This window comes from Cetorhinus maximus, chromosome 1 (assembly GCF_964194155.1).
Source record: "Cetorhinus maximus chromosome 1, sCetMax3.hap1.1, whole genome shotgun sequence".
In the NCBI taxonomy this organism is placed as follows: domain Eukaryota; kingdom Metazoa; phylum Chordata; class Chondrichthyes; order Lamniformes; family Cetorhinidae; genus Cetorhinus; species Cetorhinus maximus.
The window spans coordinates 11136232-11163187 of record NC_135879.1 but is presented as its reverse complement, the minus strand read 5'-3'; the positions used below and the strand labels follow the sequence as shown (position 1 = coordinate 11163187).

Here is a 26956-nt window from a genome sequence, read left to right as displayed (position 1 = left end):
AGTCTAGAAAGAGTGTTTGAATTTAAAGAAAAGTGAATACCCTGCTTCAACTCCCATTTTACAAAATTAAATTCAATAATTCTGTGTTTTGAGGGGGAAAAAAAAACCCACACTAAACTTAACAAGAACTTTTGTTCTGATAGGCCTGTTCATCTTTCTGGATTAGTGTTGTTGATTTCCACATGAGAGTGCTTGCAGATTCTACATTTCATCCCGCTCTTATGGAACTGCAATACCTGGACAGTCACTCACAGACAACAACTCTGTGATGAGCAGCGGCAAAATAAATTTCAGAAATGATAAGGTGCCTGGTAGCAGAGTGCTACATCACAGACTGCTTTAACATGAGCTTTTAGTCCTATGGTACAGAGGACTATATAGAACCATTGCGATGCATCTGTTAGTCCCAGTGAGAAAAATAAATAATTTTTATAACTTTAAATAATTGGAATACATGAGTTTTTTGGGAAGGAGTAATGTTATTACCTTTTCAGACAAGTGGCATATTTATCATACAATATCTGTGAAATCTGTATTTTTTTAATATAAGGTATTAGCCGAACTGTGGAAGAACAGTGATAAGGTGTCAACCATGGCAAACTTGCCACTGAGTCAGAGGGTTATTTGTTCAGGTCCTGCTCCAGAGACTTTAGCACATAATCTAAACTGGCACTTCAGTATGGTACTGAGGGAGTGCTGCATTGTTGGTGGTGCCGCCTTCTGGATGAGATGTGAAACTGAGGCTCTTTCTGCCACCTCAGGTAGACATAAAAAAAAATCACATTGCACTCTTTCACAGAAGAGCAGGGAGTCTGCAAATCAGAACCTGTGAACTGGGTTGCAGCCTGGGTGTACTGGCCAATATCTATCCCTCAACCTTCCAAAGAAACCCTGGCTATCACATTAGTATTTTTGAGAGCGAGCTGTCTGCCAATTGACAGCTACATTTTCTACATTGCGACAATGAACATGCTTCAAAAGCACTTCATTGCCTGTAATGTGCCTTGGCATAACTTGAAGTCATGAAAGAGTCTATATTAAAGCATGAACGTTTTTGTTAAATATCGTACTCCATGTTCAAAGCTAATTGAGATTTTTTAACATTGTAAAATCATACTGTAACTTGCGCTCCCTGGTTTAGATTCTGTGCTGCACATTAAGAATTCTTCAAACTGATCAGTTATGGTGATACACAGTTGCTTCCCCTGTTTGTACAGCTCCCAGCTCTCCCTGTAAAAGGCGCTGCACTAAAATGGATTATCACAAGCTCCGGTACAAAAGCCCCAACAATGTGCAAATGTAATGAACGACTAATGCTATTTATTCACGACTGACTAAAAAATCCCGGCTGTTTTGTACGATTGCATGTAATTGTACTGGTTTGGGTCAGTTTGTTTGATATCTGAAAAAGTTTTTTTTTGCCTAAGCACAGGTTTCTATGGGAAAATAAAACAGGGGCAAATAAAATTATCACTAAAAAAAATAACGTAAAATATGCCTCGAGACACAAAATGGCAGATGATAAAGGGAATAACTGATGAGTTGTGAGCAGAACATTTGATGTGTTAATGATAACTAGAAATCAGATCTTTTATGTCTGTATGTCTCTGTTTTAATCTCCTCTGCCACCTTTGATTTAGAGGAATAATGCTATTTGCTACAGATGTGCCTGTGTGAGTGATTAGCAGCTCTTAAGTGACTGACTGATTAATTCCTGGCATATAGTACTCCAGACAGTTGTTGCATTTCTTCCACACACTCTGTTCTGTGTAAGTGCATATGCTGTTAATAATTCCTCTGTTTTTCAACAAGAAATTTGGCTGAAGGGTGTGTGTGAGCATACAAACATAAATGCATACTAACAAGGAGCAGGAGTAGGCCATTCAGCCCCTCGAGCCTGCACCACCATTTAATAAGATCATGGCTGATCTTATAGTAATCTGAAATCTGCATCTCATCTACCCTTGATAACCGATCACCCCCTTGCTTACCAAGAATCTGTCCACCTCTGCCTTAAAGATATTCAAAGACTCTGCTTCCACCACCTTTTCAGGAAGAAAGTTCCTAAGACTCAAGACCCTCTGAGTGAAAAAATTTCGGCCCATCTCTGTTTTAAATGGCCTCTCCCACAAGAGGAAACATCCCCTCCACATCCACCCTGTCAAGACCCCTCAGGATCTTATATGTTTCAATCAATTTACCTCTTACTCTTCTAAACTCCAGTGGATACAAGCCTGTTCTGTCCAACCTTTCCTTATAAGACAGCCACCCATTCCAGGTATTAATCTGGTAAACCTTCTCTGAACTGCTTCCAACGCATTTACACCCTTCCTTAAATAAGGTGACAAATACTGTGCTCCAAATTTGGTCTCACTAGTGCCCTGTACAACTGGAGCATAACCTCCCTACTTTTGTATTCAATTCCCCTCGCAATAAATGATGACATTATATTAGATTCCTAATTATTTACTTGTGTGTATGTTTAAACAAACATATATTTATAAAACCTTAAGTCAGGGGGTAATGTTTGAGTTTTATTTTGGCAAATATAGGTGTCAATCAAAAAATTAACTGGTTATACCTTAGCTGAAAGGTTGATGAAAGCAGATTCAATGGCTACTTTCAAAAGGGAATAGTATATATACTTGAAAAGCGTGCATGTCTAGGTTTGTAAAAGATCACTTGGCACAATTGGAAAGAGAATATGAGAGGGCCATGTGTCCTGGCCGACTTTTGTCCTTTAATCAATGGCACCAAAAGCAGACTAACTTGTCATTCATTGCTTAAAATAAAAGCAAAATACTGCAGATGCTGGAAATCTGAAATAAAAACACAAAATGCTGGAAAAACTCAGGTCTGTCGGCATCTGTGGAGAGCGAAACAGAGTTAACATTTCGAGTCAATAGAGCCCGCTCTGAAGAAGCCATACGGACTTGAAATGTTAACTTTGTTTCTCTCTCTCTCTCTATCCACAGATTTTGCCAGACCTCCTGTGTTTTTCCAGCATTTTCTGTTTTTGTTTGACATTTATGACATTGACTTTTTGTGGGATCTTGCTGTGCACAGCTTGAAGAACACATTTCGTCACTCAACATAATAGTTTCTATTAAGGAAATTTAGGAAGTAAAATTTAGGGGTAATTCACAGTTGTGAAATACTTTTGAGGCATCCGGGGGATGTGAAAGGTGCTCGTAAAGAAATGCAACTTATATTTTTTCTTTCCATTTACTTTTTAGTTTCTGCATTCGTTTTTACCCCGTTGTGCAGCAGTCTGTGTTTTTTTTTGTGTGCCTTGCCAGTCTTTCAGTTCCAAATCCACTTCTTGCAGCTCATGTGCTTCCAGCTGCCACTTGGCTTGCTGTTCGGGTTCCATGGTGCTGCTAGATTTTGGAGCAAGATGGGCAGCAATCAAATGAGTCAGAAGGTTGTTAGGGGTTCAATCCTGTCTTCAGGGCTGTAAACAGGTAATCTAGACTGATACTTAAGTTCCGCACTGAGGGAGCACTACCCACTGAGCTCTGATGCTCCAGCCTTCTATTCACATCTGATGCCTTCAACTATGTAGCAGTGAGCTAACCCTGATGAAATAACCCCTCTTATATTCCAATATCTGCCTTTGTGCAGGTGATGTTGTTTATTGGGCAGATTTCATCTCCAGAATATATTCACCCCCAGCCTGTGTGGGTCCCTCCCCCAACTGCTATCATATTGGTGCAGCTGATTGGCTTTAAGGAGAGAATGCGATCAACTGATAGACTGATTTTGGTCTTTTCCAGCCCTGTACATCCCTACGTTACTATCATTATCATTCTCAGAAAGCATACAGTAAACATTCTCCACACTGACCTCTGTAGAGGTCCTCGCTATGCAGTATCAGGGGAGACGGTGGTGTAGTGGTAACATCACTGGACTACTAATCCAGAAGCCCAGGCTAATGCTCTGGGGGACATGGGTTCAAATCCCACCCCGGCAGCTGGTGAAATTTAAATTCAATTAATAGAATCCGGAATATAAAGCTAGCCTCAGGAATTTATTGTTGTAAAAACCCATCTGGTTCACAAATGTCCCTTTAGGGAAGGGAATCTGCCATCGTGCCTACATGTGACTCCAGACCCACGGCAATGTGGTTGACTCTTAACTGCCCTCTGAAATGGCCCAGCAAGCCGCTCAGTTCAAGGGCAATTAGGGATGGGCAACAAATGTTGGCCTCGCCAGTGAAGCCCACATCCCATGAAAGAATAAAAAAAGAATGACTTGAAAATTAAGACTTTTTTTTTGTCCTGGATGAATTTTTTATGCGTAGGTGGTGAAAGATTGATTCCATTGGTCGCTGAATTGGTAACAAGGGAGCAGTGACTGACTGATACATTTTTCGATGGTGTCAGAGAATGGAACGACTTTATAAAGTGAATGTTGAGGCAAAGTTTATAGAAAGGATAACTGATCCGATCCTGTCAATTTCTTGCCGAGTGGGTTTGGTTAAAATGAACCATCCTAGATATTTCGGTGTCTGTACTGTGCAAACTTGGGATCACACGATCTATTATAGCTGGACACACCTGAATGTTATGCGGATGGGGACTGGTGAGTTGCAGGCAGGGAAGAATGGGTTGGGCATGAAATGTGGCTTAATTTCTCGCACACATTATGAAAGGAGGATACATCGCAAAGAACTGACATTCTTGGGAAGAAGGCCTTCATACTTCATAAATTGGTTATTTTCTGGGTGTCATGAAGCTTGACTCTTGCTATTTCTTATCAGTTGCTTTGCAATTACCCACGCAGCTGATCAACTATGTATTCACACTCCATCTGGTGGTAATATTGTGTAACTGCAGTTGTTGCAGTGGCGAAACAAAAGTTAACAGTGCATTAAACAGACTGTAACCAGAGACGCGTTAGATCAAACGACATGGTTACGGAATCTCTGGGGAAAGATGTGAAAAATTTTCCACCTGGAAATGATATGTGAAACTGTGTATAAATATGCACAGCTTCTTTATTTTCAATTGTGAAATGTGCTAGGTGGTGTGGAGAAACTGACAGAATTGCAGAAGTCCATGTAGTGAAATAAAGTGATTCGAACTTCAGTAGTGCCCTGTCACGTTTGAAGTAGTTCATAAATATGCTCCTGCTTCTGTTGCTTAATTTAAAGCTGAAATGTTTTGCAATAGTTTGTGGGGCTTGTAATTTCTCAATGCCAATATGTGATGGTTGAGTGCTTGACTTTCACTATGTACAAGTACCAGGGCTGCTGATTATCCCAGCTTCCTTAACTTTTATTTAGTGAGTCATGGCTAGTATATTTTTCCATTCAAAAGCGAAGGGTTTGGTCGGAGAAATCTGCTTTGCATTTTCCCCACTCGTGTCACATTTCCAGTAGCAAACAGCGTTGCCTAGTGCCTGTGGTTTTCACAATACTCATGACTGTGAAGAATGTCCCTGCTGGGGAAATGGTAAAAATTTTCTACTTCACGCACCAGTGTAAAGATTGAGCGCCATAGACCATGTAATAGCATGGCCACAGAGACTCAACGGAAATATCAGGAATTGGATGAAAGGATCAAACAAAAATGTGTCAGAGAAGGAAAAGTGGTTGAACAAAAAACATGAAGGAATAGAAAAACACAGACACAGGAACAATATCAAGACATTAAGGAAATCACAGGAAAAGTTGGGTGTACATCAGGCAGATGCATCAAAGGAGATCTTGGAAAGAAATCAAGTGTCTGCAAGATGGACTGAATACATACAAGACTTATCTGGGGACAATAGACAAGAAGGGAAAGCCAACAATTAAGACAATCATGAATGGTCCGAAAATCATGAAAGACGAAGTAAGAACTGCAATAAATAAGATGAAAAGCAATAAAGCCAAAGGCCCATATGAAATAGTCACCAAACAAATTAAAAGTTTAGAAGACTTTGGAATAGGCAAACTGGCTCTCATGTTTTAATGAAGTTTATGACACAAGAGAAATCCCAGATGATTTAAACAAATCAATATTTATTGTGCTCGTTAAAAAGCCCAGAGGAATTGAATGTAAACTCCATCGCACTATCAGTCTAATGAGTCATATTCATTAAGATTCTTATTGAAGTACTGGTGAATAGGGCCAGGAGCAAGATAAAACCAGTCTTGCAGAAGATAGAGAAGCGAAAAATGCTATTCATACGGTGTCCATGCAATCAGAGCTGTAGAGATGAAAAAAGATGTACTCGTGTATTATGAACAAGGAGCAGGAGTAGGCCATTCAGCCCCTAGAGCCTGCTCCACCATTTAATAAAATCGTGGCTGATAGTCTGAAATCTGCATACCACCTACTGCCAATAACATATCAGCCCCTTGCTTACCAAGAATCTATCCACCTTTGCCTTTAAAAATATTCAGACTCTGCTTCCACCATCCTTTCAGGAAGAGAGTTCCAAAGACACTCGACCCTCTGAGTGAAAAAATTTCGCCTCATCTGTTTTAAATGGGCGACCCCTTATTTTTAAACAGTGACTCCTAGCTCTAGTTTCTCCCACAAGAGGAAACATCCTTTCCACATCCACCCTGTCAAGACCCCTCCAGCGGATACAAGCCTAGTCTGTCCACCCCTTCCTCATAAGACAACCCACCCATTCCAGGTATTACAGCATCTACGGAGAGGAACACAGTTAACGTTTCGAGTCCGTATGACTCTTCAACAGAACTAAGGAAAAATAGAAGAGAGGTGAAATATAAGCTGGTTTAAGGGGGGGTGGGGCAGGTAGAGCTGGATAGAGGGCCAGTGATAGATGGAGATAGCCAAAAGATGTCATAGACAAAAGGACGAAAAGGTGTTGAAGGTGGTGATATTATCTAAGGAATGTGCTAATTAAGGGTAGAAAGCAGGACAAGCAAGGTACAGATAGCCCTAGTGGGGGTGGGGTGGGGGGATGGGATCGAAATAGGCTGAAAGGTAGAGATAAAACAATGGATGGAAAAACATTTAAAAATAATGGAAATAGGTGGGAAATGAAAAATCTATGTAAATTATTGGGAAAAAGGATCGGAAAGGGGGTGGGGATGGAGGAGAGAGTTCATGATCTAAAATTGTTGATTGTCAATTTTAGATCATGAACTCTCTCCTCCATTCCCACACCCTTTCCGATCCCCGTTTTTTCCAATAATTTATATAAATTTTTCTTTTCCCACCTATTTCCATTATTTTTAAATGTATTTCCATCCATTGTTTTATCTCTACCTTTTAGCCTATTTCGATCCCTTCCCCCCACCCCACCCCCACTAGGGCTATCTGTACCTTGCTCGTCCTGCTTTCTACCCTTAATGTCACCTATTAGCACATTCCTTAGATAATATCACCACCGTCAACACCTCTTTGTGCTTTTGTCTATGACATCTTTTGGTTATCTCCACCTATCACTGGCCCTCTACCTAGCTCTTCTTGTTCCCCCCCCCCCCCCCCACCCCACCTTTAAACCAGCTTATATTTCACCTCTCTTCTATTTTTCCTTAGTTCTGTTGAAGAGTCATACGGACTCGAAACGTTAACTGTGTTCCTCTCCGCAGATGCTGTCAGACCTGCTGAGTTTTTCCAGGTATTTTTATTTTTGTTTTGGATTTCCAGCATCCGCAATTTTTTGCTTTTATCATTCCAGGTATTAGCCTGGTAAACCTTCTCTGAACTGCTTCCAATGCGTTTACATCCTTCCTTAAATAAGGTGACCAACACTGTACACCGTACACCAAGGTACGCTAGTGCCCTGTACAACTGGAGCATAACCTCCCTACTTTTGTATTCAATTTCCCCCACACTAAGTGATAACATTCTATTAGCTTTTCTAATTACTAGCTGTACTTGCATACTAGCTTTTGTGATTCATGCACGAGGGCACACAGATCCCTCTGCACCTCAGAGCTCTATACCCAGATCCCTCTGCACCTCAGAGCTCTGTTTTATTGATTGTGGTAAGGCATTTGCTGAGGTGAAACATGAAGACCGGTTGAGAGTGTTAGAGTCTCTTGACCTTGAGTGATAAGAAATCTCTACTGGGAACAAACTGCAGCCGTAAAAGTTGAGAACGATCTAAGTGATTTTGTGAAGATTAAAAGAGTGATCAGACAGGGGTGTGTTTTTCTCCCCAGATTTATTCAGTTTGTATAGTGAAAAGATTCTTAGAGAGATTGAAGACCTTCCTTATCAGTTGGAGGTTACAACTTCAGTAATATCCGATACACCATTCTTATTGCCAACTCTGAAGAGAAGCTGCAGAAGATTTTGGATAGAGTAGTGAGTCAAAGTGAGAAGAAAGGGCTGAGCATAAATTGTAAGATAATAAATGTCTGGTGGTGTTCAAAAGGAAAGCTTAAACCAGAATGTACGATCACAGTGAAGAGCAAAAAGGTCAAACAGGTCGACAAATCTTGTTACCTCAGAAGTATGTTAACATGGGCAGGAAAGTGTAACCAAGAAATAAGACGAAGGATTGGAATTGTCAAAGTTGCAAAGAATGAGAAATGTTATGATCAACTCAAAATTAGTCACGAAAACAAAGCTGAGAATCCTGGAATGCTACATTACACCAATTTTGACATACAGAAGCGACTGTTGGACGATCAGGGAAGCAATTGTTATGAAGCGCAAATACTTACCTTGATTTAAAGCCGGAAGCTGGGAACTCCAGTTCTTAACAAACCTTGAGCCTTTCGTGCATGTGCCGGCCGGGAAATGGCCGCATGTGCACAGTTCATGTCTTTTACATTCCTTAGGCTGGGAACCCGCCCTGCACAATGGAAAAGTAGAATGGCGTGAAAAGCAGGTCAGGTGACCTGGTAGCTGAGAGCCATAGCGCTAAGTGTGACCAACAGAACAGGACATGGGAGGGGGACAGGGAGAGGTCCCAAGCAGGGAAAAGGACAGGAATCAGAAAGTGGTCCTAGAAGTCAAGTTAAAAGAAAGGAGCAGAGCAATAGGCTTTGAGTTAAAGAGAAAGCTGCAAAGAACAGACTTGAAGTGAAGTGGACCTGAGAAAAGCCAAAAAGATCTGAGAAAGCAGCCTAAGATCGGTGACTCCTTACTGTGGCCAAAGGATACTTGGACCCTAATGTTGCAAAGTGCCCTGTCAGGTACAACTAAAAATGTGTACACTAGTCTGTCAGAAGAGCAATCTGCAGATAATGAAGTAGTTAAAAGGGCAATGCCCAGTGCTTATGAGCTTGCCCCTGAAGCTTATCAATTGAAGTTTAGGACCACAATGAAAAAGCCTAATCAGACATTTGTGGAATTTGCATAGGAAAATATGGGATCAGTGGTTTCAGTCACTGAAGTTCGAAGAAAAATTTTGAGAATGAGAGAGAAATTATGAGTATGGAAGAATACCAAATTAGTATTCCAGTCACCATGAAGACTTATTTAGATGAGCGCCAAGTGTCAAAGATCTGAGAAGTGGCAATTTTCAGACCGTTACACGTGGGGAAATGAGCATATGGGGACATGATGGCATAGTGGTATTGTCGCTGGACTAGTAATCCAGAGACCCAGGGTAATGCTCTGGGATTCGAATCCTGCCACGGCAGATGGTGGAATTTGAATTCAATGAAAATCTGGAATTAGAAGTCTAATGATGACCATGAAATCATTGTCGATTGTTGTAAAAACCCATTTGGTTCACTAATGTCCTTTAGCAAAGGAAATCTGCTGTCCTTAGCTGGTGCGGTCCACATGTGACTCCAGACCCACAGCAATGTGGTTGACTCTTAAATGCCCTCTGAGATAGCCTAGCAAGACACTCAGTTGTATCAAACCGCTACAAAGTCACAAAAAAGGAATGAACCCAGCATCAACCCAGGCAAACTCGGCCCTATCCAAAGTCCTCCTTACTTACACCTGGGGGCTAGTGCCAAAATTGGGAGAGCTGTCACACAGACTAGTCAAGCAACAGCCTGTCGTACTTCCGTGAGGGTGACTCACGGAACCAGACACCTGGTATGTCATGTCCCACTGGCAGGACAGACCCAGCACAGTGGTATACAGTCGGGAGGAAGTTGCCCAGACCCCATGAAGTCTCATGGCACCAGGTCAAACATGGGCAAGGGACCCTCCTGCTGATTTACCTACTGCCCCCCCCCCCACCCCCCACCCACCCACCAAGCTGCTGAATCAGTGCTCCTCCATGTTGAACACCACTTGGAGGAAGCACTGAGGGTGGCAAGGTCGCAGAATGTACTCTGGGTGGGGGACTTCAATGTCCATCACAAAGAGTGGCTTGGTAGCACCCCTACTGACCGAGCTGGCCAAGTCCTGAAAGACATAGTTGCTAGACTGGATCTGCGGCAGGTAGTGAGGGAACAAAAAAGAGGGAAAAACATACTTGACCTCATCCTCATCAACCTGCTTGCCGCAGATGCATCTGCCCCTGACAGTATCGGTAGGAGTGACCACCGCACAGTTGTTGTGGAGACGAAGTCCCGCCTTCACGTTGAGGATACCCTCCATCGTGTTGTGTGGCACTACCACCGTGAAACTGGGATAGATTTAAAACAGATCTAGCAATTCAACTGGGCATCCATGAAGCGCTGTGGGCCAACAGCAGGAGCAGAATTGTACTCAAACACCATCTGTCACCTCATGGCCTGGCATATCCCCCACTCTACCATTACAACCAAGCCAGGGGATCAACTCTGGTTCAATGAAAAGTGCAGGAGGGCATACCAAGAGCAGCACCTGGCATACCCAAAAATGAGATGTCAACCTGGTGAAGCTGTAACACAGGATGCCAAACAGCATAAGCAGCAAGTTTTAGAAAGAATAAGTGATCCCACAACCAACGGATCAGATCTAAGCTCTGCAGTCTTGCCACATCCAGCCGTGAATGGTGGTGGACAATTAAACAACTCACTGGAGGAGTCGTCTCCACAAATACCCCCATCCTCAGTCATGGGGGAGCCCAGCACATCAGTGCAAACGATGAGGCTGAAACGTTTGCCACAACCTTCAGCCAGAAGTGGTGAGTGTTTGATCCATCTCGGCCTCCTCCAGAGTTCTCCAGCATCACAAATGCCAGCCTTCAGCTTATTCAATTCACTCCTTGTGATATCAAGAAACGGCTGAAGGCACTGGATACTGCAAAGGCTATGGGCCCTGACAATATTCCAGCAATAGTGCTGAAGACTTGTGCTCCAGAACTTGCTGCACCCCTAGCCAAGCTGTTTTGGTACAGGTACAACACTGGCATCTACCCGGCTATATGGAAAATTGCCCAGGTGTGCCCTGTACAGAAAATACAGAACAAATCCATTCCGGCCAAATACCATCCCATCAGTCTAAGATCAATCATCAGTAAAGTAATGGAAGGGGTCATCAACAGTGCTATCAAGCTGCATTTGCTTGGCAATAACCTGCTCACTGATGACCAGTTTGAGTTCCGCCAGAGCCACTCAGCACCTAACCTCATTACAGCCTTGGTTCAAACATGAACAAGAGAGTTGAGCCCCCGAGGTGAGGTGAGAGTGACTGCCCTTGACATCAAGGCTGCATTTGACAGAGTGTGGCATCAAGGAGCTCTAGCAAAACTGGAGCCAATGGGAATTGGGGAAAACCCTCCACTGGTTGGAGTCATACCTAGCACAAAGGAAGATGGTTGTGGTTGTTGGAGGCCAGTTATCTCAGCTCCAGAACATCGTCACAGGGGTTTCTCAATGTCCTCTGCCCAGCCACCTTTAGCTGCTTCATTGATAACATTCCTTCCATCAGAAGGTCAGAAGTGAGGATGTTCGTTGATGATTGCACAATGTACAGTACCATTCACGATTCCTCAGATACTGAAGCAGCCCATGTTCAAATGCAGCAAGACCTGGACAATATCCAGGCTTGGGCTGACAAGTGGCAAGTAACATTCGTGCCACACAAATGCCAGGCAATAACCATGTTCAGTAAGCGAGAACCTAACCATCACCCCTGGATGTTCAATGGCATTACTATCACTATTACTGAATCCCCCACTATTAACATCCTGGGGTTACCATTGACCAGAAACTGATCTGGGCCAGCCATATAAACACTGTGGCTACAAGAACAGGTCAGAGGCTATGAATCCTGCGATGAGTAACTCGCCTCCTGACCCCCCAAAGACTGTCCGCCATCTAAAAGGCACAAGTCAGGAGTGTGATGGAAGACTCCCCACTTGCCTGGATGAGTGCAGCTCCCACAGCACTCAAGAAGCTTGACACTGTCCAGGGCAAAGCAATTCACTTCATTGGCACCACATCCATAAATATTCACTCCCTACACCACCAACACACAGTAGCAGCAGTGTGTACCATCTACAAGATGCATTGCAGGAATTCACCAAGGCTCCTTCAACAACACCTTCCAAATCCATGACCACTACCATCTAGAAGGACAAGGGCAGAAGATAGATGGGAACACCACCACCTGGAAGTTCCCCCTCCAAGCCACTCATCATCCTGACTTGGAAATATATCACCGCTCCTTCACTGTCGCTGGGTCAAAATCCTGGAACTCTCTTCCTAACAGCACTGTGGATGTACCTACACCACATGGACTGCAGCGGTTGAAGAAGGCAGCTCACCACCACCTGCTCAAGGGTAACTAGGGATGGGCAATAAATGCTGGCCCAGCCAGCAAAGCCCACATCCCATGAATGATTTTTTAAAAATCAACAGGGAAAGTGGAGGAATAGAAAATCAGATGATGGAAAGGATAGTAGTTCTAGGGAACAGACAGGACACCAAAATAGTAAAGGAGATAGGCTAGAACCTAAAAGTGATGTAAAGAAAATAGTATGCTTCCATTGCCATAGAACTGGATATACTAAAGCTAATTGCTGGAAATTAATTGGGAGATCTATTGCAGTAGTAGGAACGCTTAAGGAATCCTCAGAAAAGGCTGCAGCAGAAAAGGAAATGGGTTTTAACACTATGGCAGTGGTACAGATGAAATGTATTCCCTCAGAATCTAATAAAAATAGAGATATGGCTCAGGATAGTTAAGAGAGTCCTTCCTGGACTATTGCTAAAGAGAGTCAGGCTGCTGGGGGCTCTGGATGCTTTATCTCAAAGGGCGAAGTGTTCCCTTACTCCTCCAAGAAAGCAGGTAAACAAATTAAAATTTTGCGAGTTACTGGGGCAGATCAGCCGTTGATGATGGCTGATGCAATTTGCGCTCCAGATAATTTGATGAAGGAAAAGGTATTAGTTGGAGGTCCTCATGGAATTTATAAACCTGTTTCTTAGTGTCAAGTCAATTTACAAAGTGACTTCGTAAACGGAGTTGTTATGGTGGGTATTGTTTCTAGGTTACCTATTGAAGGGGTGGATTTTATTCTGGGTAATGACTTGACTAGCAGAGACAGTAACATGGCGACAACTGTTTTGCTGCAGGCGTTTAATCATGCCAATCTTGCCAAACTCCAAAATAGTACAGAGGCCAAATATGAGAAGCTTATTGTCAATAATGAGCAATTGAAGGAAAACCTGATCAGTGTGGAGAAGCAACTTCCACGCACAAAAGATGAATTTGCTAATAAAAAATGAGAATTGATGAGAACAAGTGAGCATCAGTCACAGGAAGTAGAATGCTCGACTGAGGACTTGAAACACCTAAGTGATAAACTTGCAGAAGCAAGTTCAACAAAAATAGATCTTCAGTTAACACTTGATGAATTTCAAGTATCAGAAGCCTCTATAAAATATCCTGAAAAATGCCTTCAACAGGAAAAGGAATTGTTGGTGAATTGGAACAGTTAGTTGAATGCAGAACTAAAAACCAAAACTGATGAACTTTGGAGATAATTCCAAGGCAAGTTCTTCAAACGTGGAGATTGGAAACCCTCGTGGGAAAGACGAGGTTTCAGTGAGATTGGCCATGTGACAAACGTCTGGGTGGGTTGTTGAGAAATCCATGGAATCTGCTTTGGTCGCATCTGTCATTTACTTTTGAGTGTAATGTGTCTGATCATAGTTCACCTGTTAATTCGCATGTACCCCATACTTATCATGAATATTAGGGCATAAGATAGCTACTGTAAATTGTTGTATTTTTCTGAATTTGTACATGTCTGTAAAGGTGTTGCTGGGGTAAAAGGAATAGTGTGATTTTAATAATTTTCTTGTGTTCGTATTGAAATCCTTCCAACCTTTTTGTGTGGTGTAATATGTTTCATTTTTCTTGTTTTAATAAATGTTTTATTCTTTGTGTTAGAAGTTTATCAGATTCGCATGCACTTGTTCAGTAACTTTCATCCACGGTTTCAAAACAATGTTAGGATCTATCGAACCGGGTTTCATTCTGAGATCCAACTTGCCCAGTATTAACATCAGCTGAGATCATAACACAATGCAGAGAAGAATTAAGGCTGCAGAGTTGTGATTTTTAAGGCAAATAATCAAGATATCTTGGACATGTCAGACTACCAATGAAGAATTGTTGTAAGATCTGAGACCAGAAGAACTCTGCTGACCAAGATCAGGAATAGACAGTTGGAATTTCTTGGGCACGGAATAAGAAATCGTGATTTAGAAAGTCTGATGCTGATGGGAAAGATCGATGGTAAACGAGATCGAAGTAGACGAAGAACAGTCTTTCTAAAGAGCCTTGCAAACTGCATGAATGTACCACTAATGACTGCAGAGCAAGATTAACATGGAAGTCCATGGTTGACCGTGCCTTCTTAGGACACGGTACCCGACGAGAGAGAGACAGAGGCTCCAAACCTCGAAAGAACATTCATATCAGTGCGGCATTGCCATTTTGTGCATTACCCATATATGCGACTGCTTTGGAACACAGTTTAACACTAAATCTCGCTCAAACTTTGGGCAGTTTTGTTCTGTTGGTCATACTAGAAACTGTGCTGAGATTAGCCAAATCTTTGAGTAGGATATGTGGAACAAGAGAGAATACCAGGCTTTACTGAATTTAAACCAGAGGTGAAAGGAAAAACTGTATTAATCCGCTGTATTACCTAGCCCCATAACGTAACCGTGATAGTACTGACAGTATATAATCCCTGCGCAGTCTTTGACCACGGAAGAGTACGTATTATTTATAATAACATCCAACAGGCTGGTATCATTTACTGAGCACTGGTATGAAGAGCTTTCACAATGTTTTGGTTAGTTTAACAAGTTACTTAGAACCTACGGTACCGAAACTAGCTGTTGGGCCCAACAGCTCAATGCCCACGTTTATACCCACACCAGCCTCCATCCAATTGAATTGCCTCTTCCCACCCTGACCCCTACATCCTACTATTCACTTCATTGCCATGTATGCATTAACTTTTCCATCGGGCAGTAAGTTCCAAGTTCTCACAACTCTCTGTGTAAAGAAATTCTTCTTGAATTCTCTTGATCTGTTGGCGACTACATTATACTCATGCCCCCTTGTTCTGAGCTTGTCCGCAAGTGGAAGGAGTTTTGTCACACCCACCCCATCAAAATTGATGGTTTTCTGCGCACAGAAATATTTACGTTAACGTGCTGTTGCCCCGTGCAGGTAAGGTAGCTTACAGAAAAGTAATTACATTTTCTTATGTAACTTGGTGCCACACATTGGGGAATGATGAAGAGTCCAACTTCAATATCTTGATTCCTGATGAGTTCAGTGTCTAATGGGAAAGCACTCAAAATATTTTGTTCTCTTGAACTGAAGATTCTTAAGTGTTCCCCACCTCACCAAACCAGGAACACTGGCTATAAATACCATCTAGAGACAAGAGGTCCAACTGGCAAAGATACTTGCAACTCCTTAAATTATTTATTTTATCTAGTTGTAAATTTCTAAATCCAACTAAAAATTCGAGAAGAAAGATTCTTTTGAAAACTGCTTTTGACTTTTTTTTCTCCGAAATACCTTTCAGTCCGGGAAGGGTGCTCCAAATAGCCTTTGAGGTGTTAGAAGGACTGGAATATATGAACAAACACAGAATGGTTCACCGAGCACTTGCACCACACAATATTCTTCTGGATTGTGAGGTAAGACAATCTACTTTTCCTTCTTTAGATGGATAGAATATACTGATTCATAAACTTGCTGTATAACCAGCATTAGTTATTAATTGAAAGAAGGACTTTTTAATGCTTGGCTAATTGGAGCTAATAATGACTAACCTACTTATGGCTGTATGTATGGCTGATGCTTTGATAGTTAATGTAATGAAAATTAAGTTACATTAAGACTTGACAGCAGGTTCTGGAGTACCCTGAAACTAGTGTGCTGATTCTGGAACTATGCAAGGCTAGACTGCAGGTTCCGGAGCGTTCTAGACTCTGGACCAGGTTCCAGATCTGCCCAAAGCTGTCATTGCCCCAGGTTAGACATCAAGGTCCTGTGACTGCCCATGGCTGGACAGCAGGTTCTGGAATATCCTGATCCTAGGGAGCAGTTTCTGGAACTGTGCAAGGCTGGAGAGCAGGTTCCTGAGTGTTCTAGTCTCTCGATCCGGTTCTGGAACTGCCCAAAGCTCTGTTATTACCCCTGATTGGACAGCAAGGTCCTGTGACTGTCCAGTCTTGGATGGCAGGTTCTGGAGTACCCTGAAGTTAGGCAGAAGTTTCAAGAGCTATGTAAGGCTGGACAGCAGGTTCTGGACTATCCTGAGGACTGGGAGTGGGTTCTTTATTGCCAGGGAGCTACAAAGCAGAACCTGGAATGGACTGAATCTGGAGAGTGAGACCTGAAGCAGCCAAAGGTGGCAGATTGAGGTGGCAGGCATGGCCCGAAATTTACATAAATGACTACTAATTCCCAACCTTAAAGATGATCATGTCCTTCAAGCAATTGCAGAAAATGCCACTCCAGTACTGCATTGACTGACAGCTGGATAGGCTCCATTGGTTTTAATACATCATTTTTTTCTTCTTATTCCCAGCGGGTTCTATATCGAGGACCAATGAATGTTAAATGACTGAATAGGCTATTTGTTTTCCTACAAATGTGAATGACAAGTTTGGAAATATGTTATATTTGTCTGCAGTCCGAGGTTTAATCATTCCTAGAGGCTCTTCTAACAGTAATACACTACTTAGAGCAAAGTTGGTCCTTTGCATTGAATAATTCTTATCTGCTAAAAGGGATGATCTGGTTGATGCCAAGTCATGTCCAACAGTTGGCAGCTGTAAGTCTGGTAGCTCATGTGAGACAGTGGGAATGTTGGTTTTCTCTCTCAGTTAACAGTTTGGACAGCTGGTCTGATTTATATTCCAGGTAGAGGCACCTGGGTTTTAATGTGTTTGTATTTTTGTGATTACAGGGTCACATTAAGTTGGCTAAGTTTGGCCTGTATCATATGACTGGTTACAATGCTGATGTTGACTTCCCTATTGGGTAAGATTTCAACTAGAATTTGGAAGCGTTTGAATGTGACTGGTGTTGAGTGTGGCTGTAATTGGAGCGAATTCTACCAACTTTTTTTCTTTGCCCTTTGAGAATGAAATAATTAAGGAACTCTGATTCTGAGTTAGAAGGATGTGGAGTCAAGACTCTCTCCAGGGAATTGAGCATGTAATCTAGGCTGGCACTCCAGTGAATACTGGGGGAACGCTGCAATGTCAGAGACGTTGCCTTTTGGATGAGACATTAAGCCAGGGCCCCATCTGCCTCCTCGGGTGGATGTAAAAGATCCCATGACATTATTTCAAAGAAGAGCAGGGGAGTTCTCTCCAGTCTCCTGGCTAATAGTTATCCCTCTAAAAACAGATTGGCTCAAACCTTCCGAAGGCAACAGCAGCAAATGTTGAGATGCATGAGCGTGGTACTTACCCAAGAAGTTTAAATTTCCGATGGGCAAAATTACGCTGCCTGGGGCTTCTCCGAAGATGTCTCCGACACTGACCTGAGCGTCGGAGACTTGATTCCTGGGATTTATTCAGATTATTTACGCTAGGATTCTCCTGCTGTTAATCACAGGGTCAGAACCTTGTGAAAAGTGCTGTATAAAGGCAACCCCTCTCATTTCATTTTTTAAAAAAAAAGCGTGGAGGGGCGTTTGAGTAGCAGGTGGGTTGAGATGGCTGATATATTCACAGCTAGGCTGTTGTAAAAACCATTTCCACCTGGCAACAGAGCCTGCAGATCACACTGGGGTCAAATGAGTGCCTGAACCTGCACACATCAACTCCTATCAGTGTTCTTATCATTACTGAATATCTGGTTTAAGGCTGTCCCTGAACAGCTGGTCAAGATGGACTAAACAGAACATGATCTGGAGAGAGAGAGAGAGCTCTGACTCACTGAAAAATGAAACATCCTAGTCAGTGTTCTCCCCAGGTATATATAAAACAAAGTGCTCATAAATTGGACTGCATGTAGTCAATTAGAAATAAATTTGATAAACTGTTTAGATTTTTTTTAAGTAGCTGTTTGATCCTACTGAAAAAGAGATGCTGTAATGCCTTCGGGCTAATGGGTTGCTGTTGGTTAATGTGTATTTATGGGTTGTGTTTAGGTATCCTTCATACTTGGCACCTGAGGTCATTGCCCAGGGAATGGTGAAGTCCACTGATCACACTCAGAGCGACAGGTCATCACCCTCGGGTCCGAAGGTCGATGTGTGGTCTCTTGGTGTGATACTGTTTGAACTTTGTGTGGTATGTTGCAGAATCATCTCTTCTATTTGTGCAGAAACTAATGACATGGTGTGATGGAAAGAGTTTCAATGGGTACAGATTTTTCCTTAAACAGGAGTATTTAAACCTAATCGGTTCTTAAGGCAGACAAAGGCATAAAATTACACACACTATCCTGGTACATAACCTGGAAGGAGCTCCTTGCAATTTTTTTTAAGTTACTAATTTATTGCTTTTGTGAAAGGCGAAGAACATTGTACCCAAAAAAATCTATTATCCATCCAAAAAAAAATTTAGGAACTATCCTTTAGCCCAAAAGCTCCCAGCCCAGAGTAGACCCATTACTGTGTGTAATGGCAGGAAGGGACCCACTTGAGTAATCTATCTGCAAAAACAGAAAGTGTTGGAAATACTCAGGTAAGGCAGCACCCGCAGAGAGAGAAACAGAGTTAATGTTTTGGGTCGATGGTGACCCTTCTTCAGAACTAAGGAAAGTTAGAAATCTAATAGGTTTTGAACAAGTGAAAGTGGCAGATGGGTGGGAAGAACAAAAATAAAGACCTGTGTTGGAGTGGAGAGCAGGAGAGATTAAATAACAAAAGGTTTTGTGGTAATGGGTGAAGTAAAGAAATAAAAGATGTGTCCAGGTGGGGTGAGAATGGCTGGATAGCAGCCGCCTGTTTACAAAATGAATGAATAAAGAACAAAATGGAGGCAGAGGTTATGATCTAAAATTGTTGAACTCAGTGTTGAATCTGAGTACCAAATCAACAGATGAGGTGCTGTTTGTCAATCTTGCGTAGAGCTTCATTGGAACACTGTAGCAGGCCAAGGACAGAAAGGCCAGAGTGGGAGCAAGGAGGAGAACTGAAAAAAACAAACGACAGGAAGCTCAGGGTTAGGCTTGCGGATTGATCAGAGGTGTTCTGCAAAGCGGTCGCCCAGTTTGCATTTGGTCTCCCCAGTGACCTATCTAGCTGTGCTGCGTACAGCTATTGAGCTGAGTGAGAATACCATCTCTTGCAGTCCTAGATGTTGATTCCGGTGCACAAACACAACCAAAAGAGGAGATGGGGAGCAGAGTGGGGGGAAAGGCAATTGGGATTTTGGATGGGGGGGCAAAAGGATGGAGAAGAGACTGTCCGTCAGAATGATTGCCGAGGCTGAGGTGTGGGGGAGTGGGTCAGCAGCCTCCATGTTGAGCTTTCTCTCCTCTTTGGAACTGGCTGGTGCACTATACTTGGCCAGCATTTCCTGTTTCGGTCTCAAACCTGGTTTAATTTCAAAGCCAGGTAAACATCAACACCTTCTGGGCAAACAGGTATCTCCATGTACGAATTTCTATGTAAACCTATGAAACACTAGTAAAACGACTGGTCATTTACCTCAATGCTCTTTATGGGCCTTTGCAATGCGCCAATTAGCAGCCACATAATTATGGTGACTGAACTTCAAAAATACTTCATTGGCTTTAGGACACCCTGAGGATGTGAAAGGTGCTATATAAATTTAAATTTGTTCTTTCTTTATCAGAGGCGTGGAGTGACCTCTGATTCCAGTTCAACATGGCAACAATGTAATGGGCATTGTATCTGGATAATGCAATTTGCAACCAGCAAGTTTTGTCAAGGAGGCAAAAAGGGGTACATTTTTGGCATGGCAATTTTACATTTGGAAAGTTTTTTTTTACCCCTTTTCCAGAAGTTAATCTCTCAGCTTGAGGTAAAGGAACTGTTTGTATCTAGTGACCCAATAGGAAAAAATATCCACATGTTTAATTCATACAATATTTGAAGTTCTTCCTTTCCTCGTTAGTTTCATTTCATTGACCCCGTGTGTACTGATGGCGACAGAATTGAGGGGTTGGATATAGATTATAGAAAAGGATACTGAATAACTGCCAAATTGTAGTCAGACACAATAATGATATGAAACAGAGACATTTACTCTCTTTAAAAAAGAGACTCAGGCAACTGAGCATGTGGTAAAGATTAGAGGCAATTAGTGATGGAAGCAGTCGTGACATGGTCTAACCACATGTGGTATACCAGCCCAAGACGGTTGCGTCTGAGGTTTGTCAATGCAGTAATCACTTTCTCTTTTGTTAGCACTTTTTTTGATAATTGCTATAATATATTTTTTAAATGGTACACTCATTAAAACATTAAATCAAAAAGTCATGGGACTTTTTTGATGAAATTGGGAGCTGTAACAGACTGCTTATCTTATTGTTCCAGTGACAGCACTTAATCTGGAGAGTCACCTCTACTCCCACTTCCTACTCTTTTTTTTCCAATGTACTTGTGTAATCAATTCCCCATTGTATGACATTGGGCTGAATTTTCCAGTCGGCGTTGGGACCATATTCAAGTTCATCGCCAATGATGTCCTAGACGCCTGCATGATCTTCCTGGAGGTACCCAATGAATTGGCCACTTCTTGGAATCCCGTCCAGTTGGGGACAGCAGGCTGGCTGTGCAGGTGGGAGGCCCAGTCGGAGCACCTGAGGCTATGGGTGGCCAGCAGCCCCACCGGGAGAGATGGGCTTTGCTGCTGTAGGTCGGGAACTACAAGGGTGTCTCAAGATGGTGGTGCCCTCTTAAACCTTCTAAAATTGTTACAAGTAAGTGTGGCCACCCCTGTCCAGCCATGACTGTCAAGAGTAAACCAGGGCTTCAGGAGGAAGGGAGGGTAGATTTAAAGCAGGCATCAGTAGGCCCCAGAAGGCTACCCCTAGAGATCGGCAGACTCCAAACCTGTGGGGGGAGGGCGCGTTTTGATATCTGGAGATCCCGTCTCCATTTGAAAATGGCCCCTAATTGGGCCCTGAAGTGGCGTCGTCGGCCATCCATCTCGCTGGAGCAGGCTGCCAACTTTCTTCCATGCCCGCCCTGGGAAGTTTCCCCGGAAGCGGGAATGCTTCGGGAGCTGTCCTGACGTGACACCTCCATCCTCGTTTTCCCGACAACTAACACCCCCCCCCCCCCCCCCCGCCCCAGCCCCCCCCAATCTCTGTGGTGCAGCAAATATTCAGCCCATTGTCTTTGCCTCAGTTTCTGTCCAGTTAGTGAAAAGCTTTCTTCTAACTACCACTTTGTACTTCCACTGATCATTCGGAATCCATGCCCCTATTTTACCAATTCTTCAACTCTTGTCACTCCTGCACTCATCAGCACAGAATCGCAAGACTATCAAATCTCAAAAGGGAACAACAAATTTATACTGCACGAGAAAAGGGTGCTGATTGGTTTGGCAAGTGGACTCTGATTGGTCGAGGCGTTGCCATGAAGAATGCACCAGGGAATAATAGTTATCCCCCGCAAGTTTATGTTTAAATTCAAGCCACGCAAGTTGACTCTGGTCAAGGCATTGCCATGGGAATGCACCATTTTGACTACGTGACCATGGGCTGTGGGATGTTTTCCTCTGTTAAAGGTGCTACATAATTTAGAGTTGATGTTGTTTATCCTATCAGCCCCTTTCGTAATCTTGAAAATCTCTGTTGGATTTCTGCTTGAACGCCTCTGTTCCAAGAAAAAAAAAACATGAACTATTTGAGCCTTTCTTCTTAACTAAACCTCATTCCTGTTCTGTATCCTTTCCAAGGCCCTAATTTCCTTCCTGTAATGGCGTGGTTTAGAACTTGTATCAAATCAACATCACTTTCTTGATTTTGTATTCAGTGTGATTTTTGTTTTCAATTCCCCCATTTGTCTTTGTCAAGACTGTTTCTACCTGCATTGCCACCTCCAATTACAGTTGCACCCCGAGATCTCCTCTCTTCCTCCAATCTTAAAATATTTCCTTTCTTTTCCAAATTTATCTCACACTAGCTGACGTTCCATAGCATTACAGATGGGCGGCGAGAACAATTGTCATGTTCAAGTGAACATTGGTTAGTCAGCAGGCAATAGTTCAGCCCAGGTGCACAGAGAATTCATATCTCCATTTATTCTGTCATACATCCTGTCCTCATTTTTATAATAAATTACAAAACTCCTCTACACTGGAAACTTCCTATGTAAACTTGTCACAATGAAATTACATCCTCTCCTGTGGTGAAACTGCAGTGTGACGACTGGTGGCTTGGCATAGTTGCAGTTTGTTAAGCCTATAACAGCATTTTCCATAATAATCAAAAAAAGTTAACTGGAGGTGTTCACAGACATAAGTTTTTGTAATATATTATAGCTTTCTTTGCATTAAACTGCATCTGTCACCTATCTGCCTGTCCAACTAATATGTTTGTTTCTATCAAAGCCTCCTGCATTCTTCCCTAACAATTTGCTATGTCTCATATCACCAATGAAATCAAACTGTGGGGTGAATTTTATGGGTCACCTGCAGGCGGGAAAACAGATGAATGGTCCTGTAAATTTAGGGCACTGTGCCTACCTTTTCCCCGCCACGATTTCCTGGGTGGTGGGGAGGCATTGGGTGGGCTTGCCCGCCCATGGCCAATTGAGGCCCGTAAGTGGGTTCCGATTTAACGGGTGGTGAGAGAGGCCTGTGCCCAATGTGTATCCTGGCAGGTTTAACCCTGCGGGCTGCTGGTCAGTGAAAGGACTGGGTGCCTCCTTCCCAGGCCTTTTGTGCCAATCATAGGCCTCCCAAACACCCCCCCCCGACCTCCCCCACCCCAATCCCTCGCAGTTTTACCTCCAAGTATCCAACACCAATCCCCCCACCACCACCACTTCCACCTGGCCCCGACAAGATCCCAGACTTACCTGGGTCACCATGGTTCCTCTTCCTGCCTCACTACCTACAATACCATCAGTGGCCACCAATCCTGGTGTGGTGCGGAGCTGCTGGCCTCTGATTGGAGACGGATAGAAGCCCCACCTCATACTAATTAAAGGGCTGTCACCTGAAAAATTAAAGCAGGGCAAGTTGGCCCTTCCTGCACCAAATATTTATCCTGGGTGTGTGGGGAACCTGGCCTCAGTGTATAATCCAGCCCCACGGTGAAACACTAGCAATAAATTAAAACGAATCAACCAGGTGTTCAGGCTAGACAAAAAAAAAAAGCTATTAGCTTAATCTCTTTGTTGTTCTCATTTCCAGGCATTTTGCATTTAACGAATCTATTGTAAATTAGAGGTCTTGTGTGGCAGTATCCCTACCTCTGGGCCAGAAGCTCCGGGTTCAATTCTCAATTCAGGACTTGATGGCCACAGAAGGTGTGTGCGTAACATGGCCAAACAGGTTGATCATCAGCCTGCAAATCCAATACACCCGATGGCAGGCGGTAGGAGTGGGAGAGTTTCCTGGTCACCAGACTGCAGAAGGCAGTGGCAAACCACTGAAGTACTTTGCCAAGCATAATCATGGACCAATCTAATGGAAGTCCATGGTCATCAACGCCCCCTGGCACCTGAAGGAGGAGTATTGTAAATGAATTAATAAGGCCAAGTACGTGGAAAATTCTAATTTGTGTATTTGTTTTGCTCAGGGTCACAAACTGCTACAGAATGTGGACATTTCTGAAAGGCTAAAATTTATCCTAAACCTAGGTAAGCTGCTTTTGATGATACTTTGTGTTGATAATTTTGTTTCTCTATCTTGTACTTATTCCAGGTTTGTTTTGCAGATTGCGTGGATGATATCTTGACTGTGATATCAGAAGAGCATGGCTGCTTAGAGATTACCACGGTTTGCTTCATTGAGTTTACTTTTTGTAACGATTACAACATAAATGCTGATGTATTTTTGTTTAGTCGATTGTCACCGTGACATTGTACAATGTGATAAAATGATGGGGAGTCTGGACATTAGCCCAACATTCCTTTTTTATTCGCCCTCTTGGGTTCTTCTCTCCTGTCCCCTCCCCTTCCTGCTTTGATTACTCTGCTGAAGGATAATTCCTGCCCCAGTCTGTATCCCAACTATTCTCCAGCCCTGTACAAGGTGTGAATGCCTCTTGAATAAGCTCATAGCTGTTTCTGTGGCTCTTTCTGCATCCTCTAAAAGACCTTTGGAAGCATCTTTTGCTGCCTCCCTACAAGCAACACCATAACCCCGTTCTTCTCTCTACCCAATCATCCTGCCTGGTACATCTTGACTTTCTAAAGGATCTTTAAAAAAAAACTCATGAAGGTTAGTTAAATTCAAAGTTCTGGAGTCTTGGGGTGAGTCTTAGGAGTGTTTGGAAACTTAGTGAGGCGTAGCAATCCACCTACTGAAAGATTGGAGAAATGGACATGGGGTTACGCATGATACCCAGTTTAGATCATGAGGCCTATTTTTGTAACCCAGGATTAAGCGATTGTCTAAAAAATTGAGCATTTGCAGTACACATCTAAATATAAGACACACTGATTCATGGGATTGACCACTGCCATCTATACCTGAGCAAACATTTAAGGTAAACCTGAGATTTGCAATGATGTTAAATATAGAGAAAGCAAATTTCTCTAGTTCCATGTAATGAAGATATTGGCTTACTTATCTCCAAATATGGATTTGATTTGCCCTCTGTGTACTTGTTGGTAAATGTAAATGCTGTTTCATCTTATCAAAGGATTTACCCAAAGATGTTCAAACGCTGTTGAAAAAATGCCTGACCTTTCATCCATCCAAAAGGTAAGCGCTTTCGTAGCTTCAAAGCAAATTTCAAAATGTCAAATCTAGATGAATTCTCTCAAAGACAAAATAAAACAAGACTGACATTTCCACTATTATTCTCATATGCTGCGTGCATTTACCCGTGTGTGAAGTTTTTTTTATCAAGGACGGCGACTTTATTGGTGGGAAGTTTTCCTAGTGGAAACTATTTTCCTAGTTTGGACACCCAGCATCCCAGGTCAGATGGTAAATTGCAGTATGAAATGCCCTTCACTCTTCCTGGTGATGTGCCTTGCCTGCAATCTTGAAAGAGCGTCTCCTTGCAGCACTGGACATTTTCCATTTTCCGACAGTGGCCCCTCCCTCACGAGAATGGCAATGAGGAACAGGTTTATTCTGGGTCATTCCAGTTCAAAGCTAGTTTGAAAGTACCTGACTCGTATGTTGTAGAAATGGTCTCTTATAGTGTTTATGAATCCGAATACAATAAGCTTCCGAGGATTCCAGCTGAATTGCACATCCCTTCTCGACTTTTTCCAATATCTCTAAACAGCCACAAATGGAGCCTTCGGTTGGCATTTCTCTGAGGTTAGGGATTCCCTGTGTAATAAACTGTGGGAAGAAAGCTTCCAGTCATTGAAGCCATATACTGCTCTGAAGCAGGAGCAACCAACGTTCTTTTTAAAGTTTGCCTGCTGTGTAATTTATCATAGTGCTTTTTGTCCATCTACACTAGAAGATTCCACAAAATATACTTTCATCTGAACAATGAAATAATCGGGTGAGAAAAGTGCTCTTTGCCAATGTTATAATTTGCTTGAAGGTTATTGTGTCCCTGTGAGTAATGTCTGTGTGTTTTGGAATCTGTTTGTATGGTAGGCCCACTCCAGCTGAATTGCTGCAAGACAATTTATTCAGTGAAGTTTCTGCTTTGTACAAACCATTCCGCAAACCTGATGGCCTCTTTTCATCCTCTCTGCGCTGTGCTGATCTAATCATTCCTGAGGACCTGGGGACATTCTGTAAAGGTAATGGTACTTCTGGAAATTTTTTTTATACCTGAGTTCTGTGTTGGCCATATTGGGCGTTGTAAGTATATCCAATTGTATCCCAATACACATTAGCCGCATTTCAGGGCTCAACTGCTTACTGGTGGTAAGAAAAGAACCTTAAAGTGTTGTACAGGGGAGCAAAGCACTAACTATAATGTCAAAAATAAAAATACCTGGAAAAACTCAGCAGGTCTGACAGCATCTGCGGAGAGGAACACAGTTACCGTGTTCTGTTGAAGAGTCATACGGACTCAAAACGTTAACTGTGTTCCTTTCCAGGTATTTTTATTTTTGTTTTTGTTTTGGATTTCCAGCGTCCGCAGTTTTTTTGCTTTTATCTTAACTATAATGTCAATGCATACTTCAGAAACTCTGGTTAATTAAGTGATGCTTTCTGCTAAGGGAAACTTTGAAGCAGTGATTCTTTCCGAGTGAGAGCTTCACATTTTGAGGTGCATGTTTTGTGGTTCTTGTTTTTCTGACATAAACATAGCACTGTAAGTTAAATAGCATTGACTCTTGTGCAGATCCAGTTGCCTTGTGGAGTACTGACAGTCTGGCCACATCGTCATACTGTTGTGGAAACTAGGCTGGAGCACTGAGGAGGTCACCCTTAACCAGCACACGGGTCTGCACATCTATCTGCTGTACCGAATGCAGGACAAGACATTACTCTACAGTTGCCGAGCAGCATTCTGTCTCTCAAATTGATGACAGTAAAAGGGCTGATGCTTCTCTACAGTTGTACCAAGTTTTCTTGTCA

At 42.7% G+C, this 26956-nt stretch overlaps 1 protein-coding gene across 5 annotated transcripts in view; it reads left to right on the top strand.

The window, feature by feature from the left end:
• The window catches only part of tbck (TBC1 domain containing kinase), a 194763-nt gene that overhangs the window by 29521 nt on the left and 138286 nt on the right, over positions 1-26956 (top strand). For all 5 annotated transcript variants that reach the window (XM_078531467.1, XM_078531551.1, XM_078531577.1 and 2 more), the window contains 7 exons: positions 15868-15982; positions 17260-17333; positions 18454-18595; positions 24030-24090; positions 24168-24229; positions 25098-25159; positions 26021-26169. In XM_078531467.1, coding sequence (XP_078387593.1) covers positions 15868-15982; positions 17260-17333; positions 18454-18595; positions 24030-24090; positions 24168-24229; positions 25098-25159; positions 26021-26169 — 665 coding nt within the window. The remainder of the gene's footprint in view (positions 1-15867; positions 15983-17259; positions 17334-18453; positions 18596-24029; positions 24091-24167; positions 24230-25097; positions 25160-26020; positions 26170-26956) is intronic.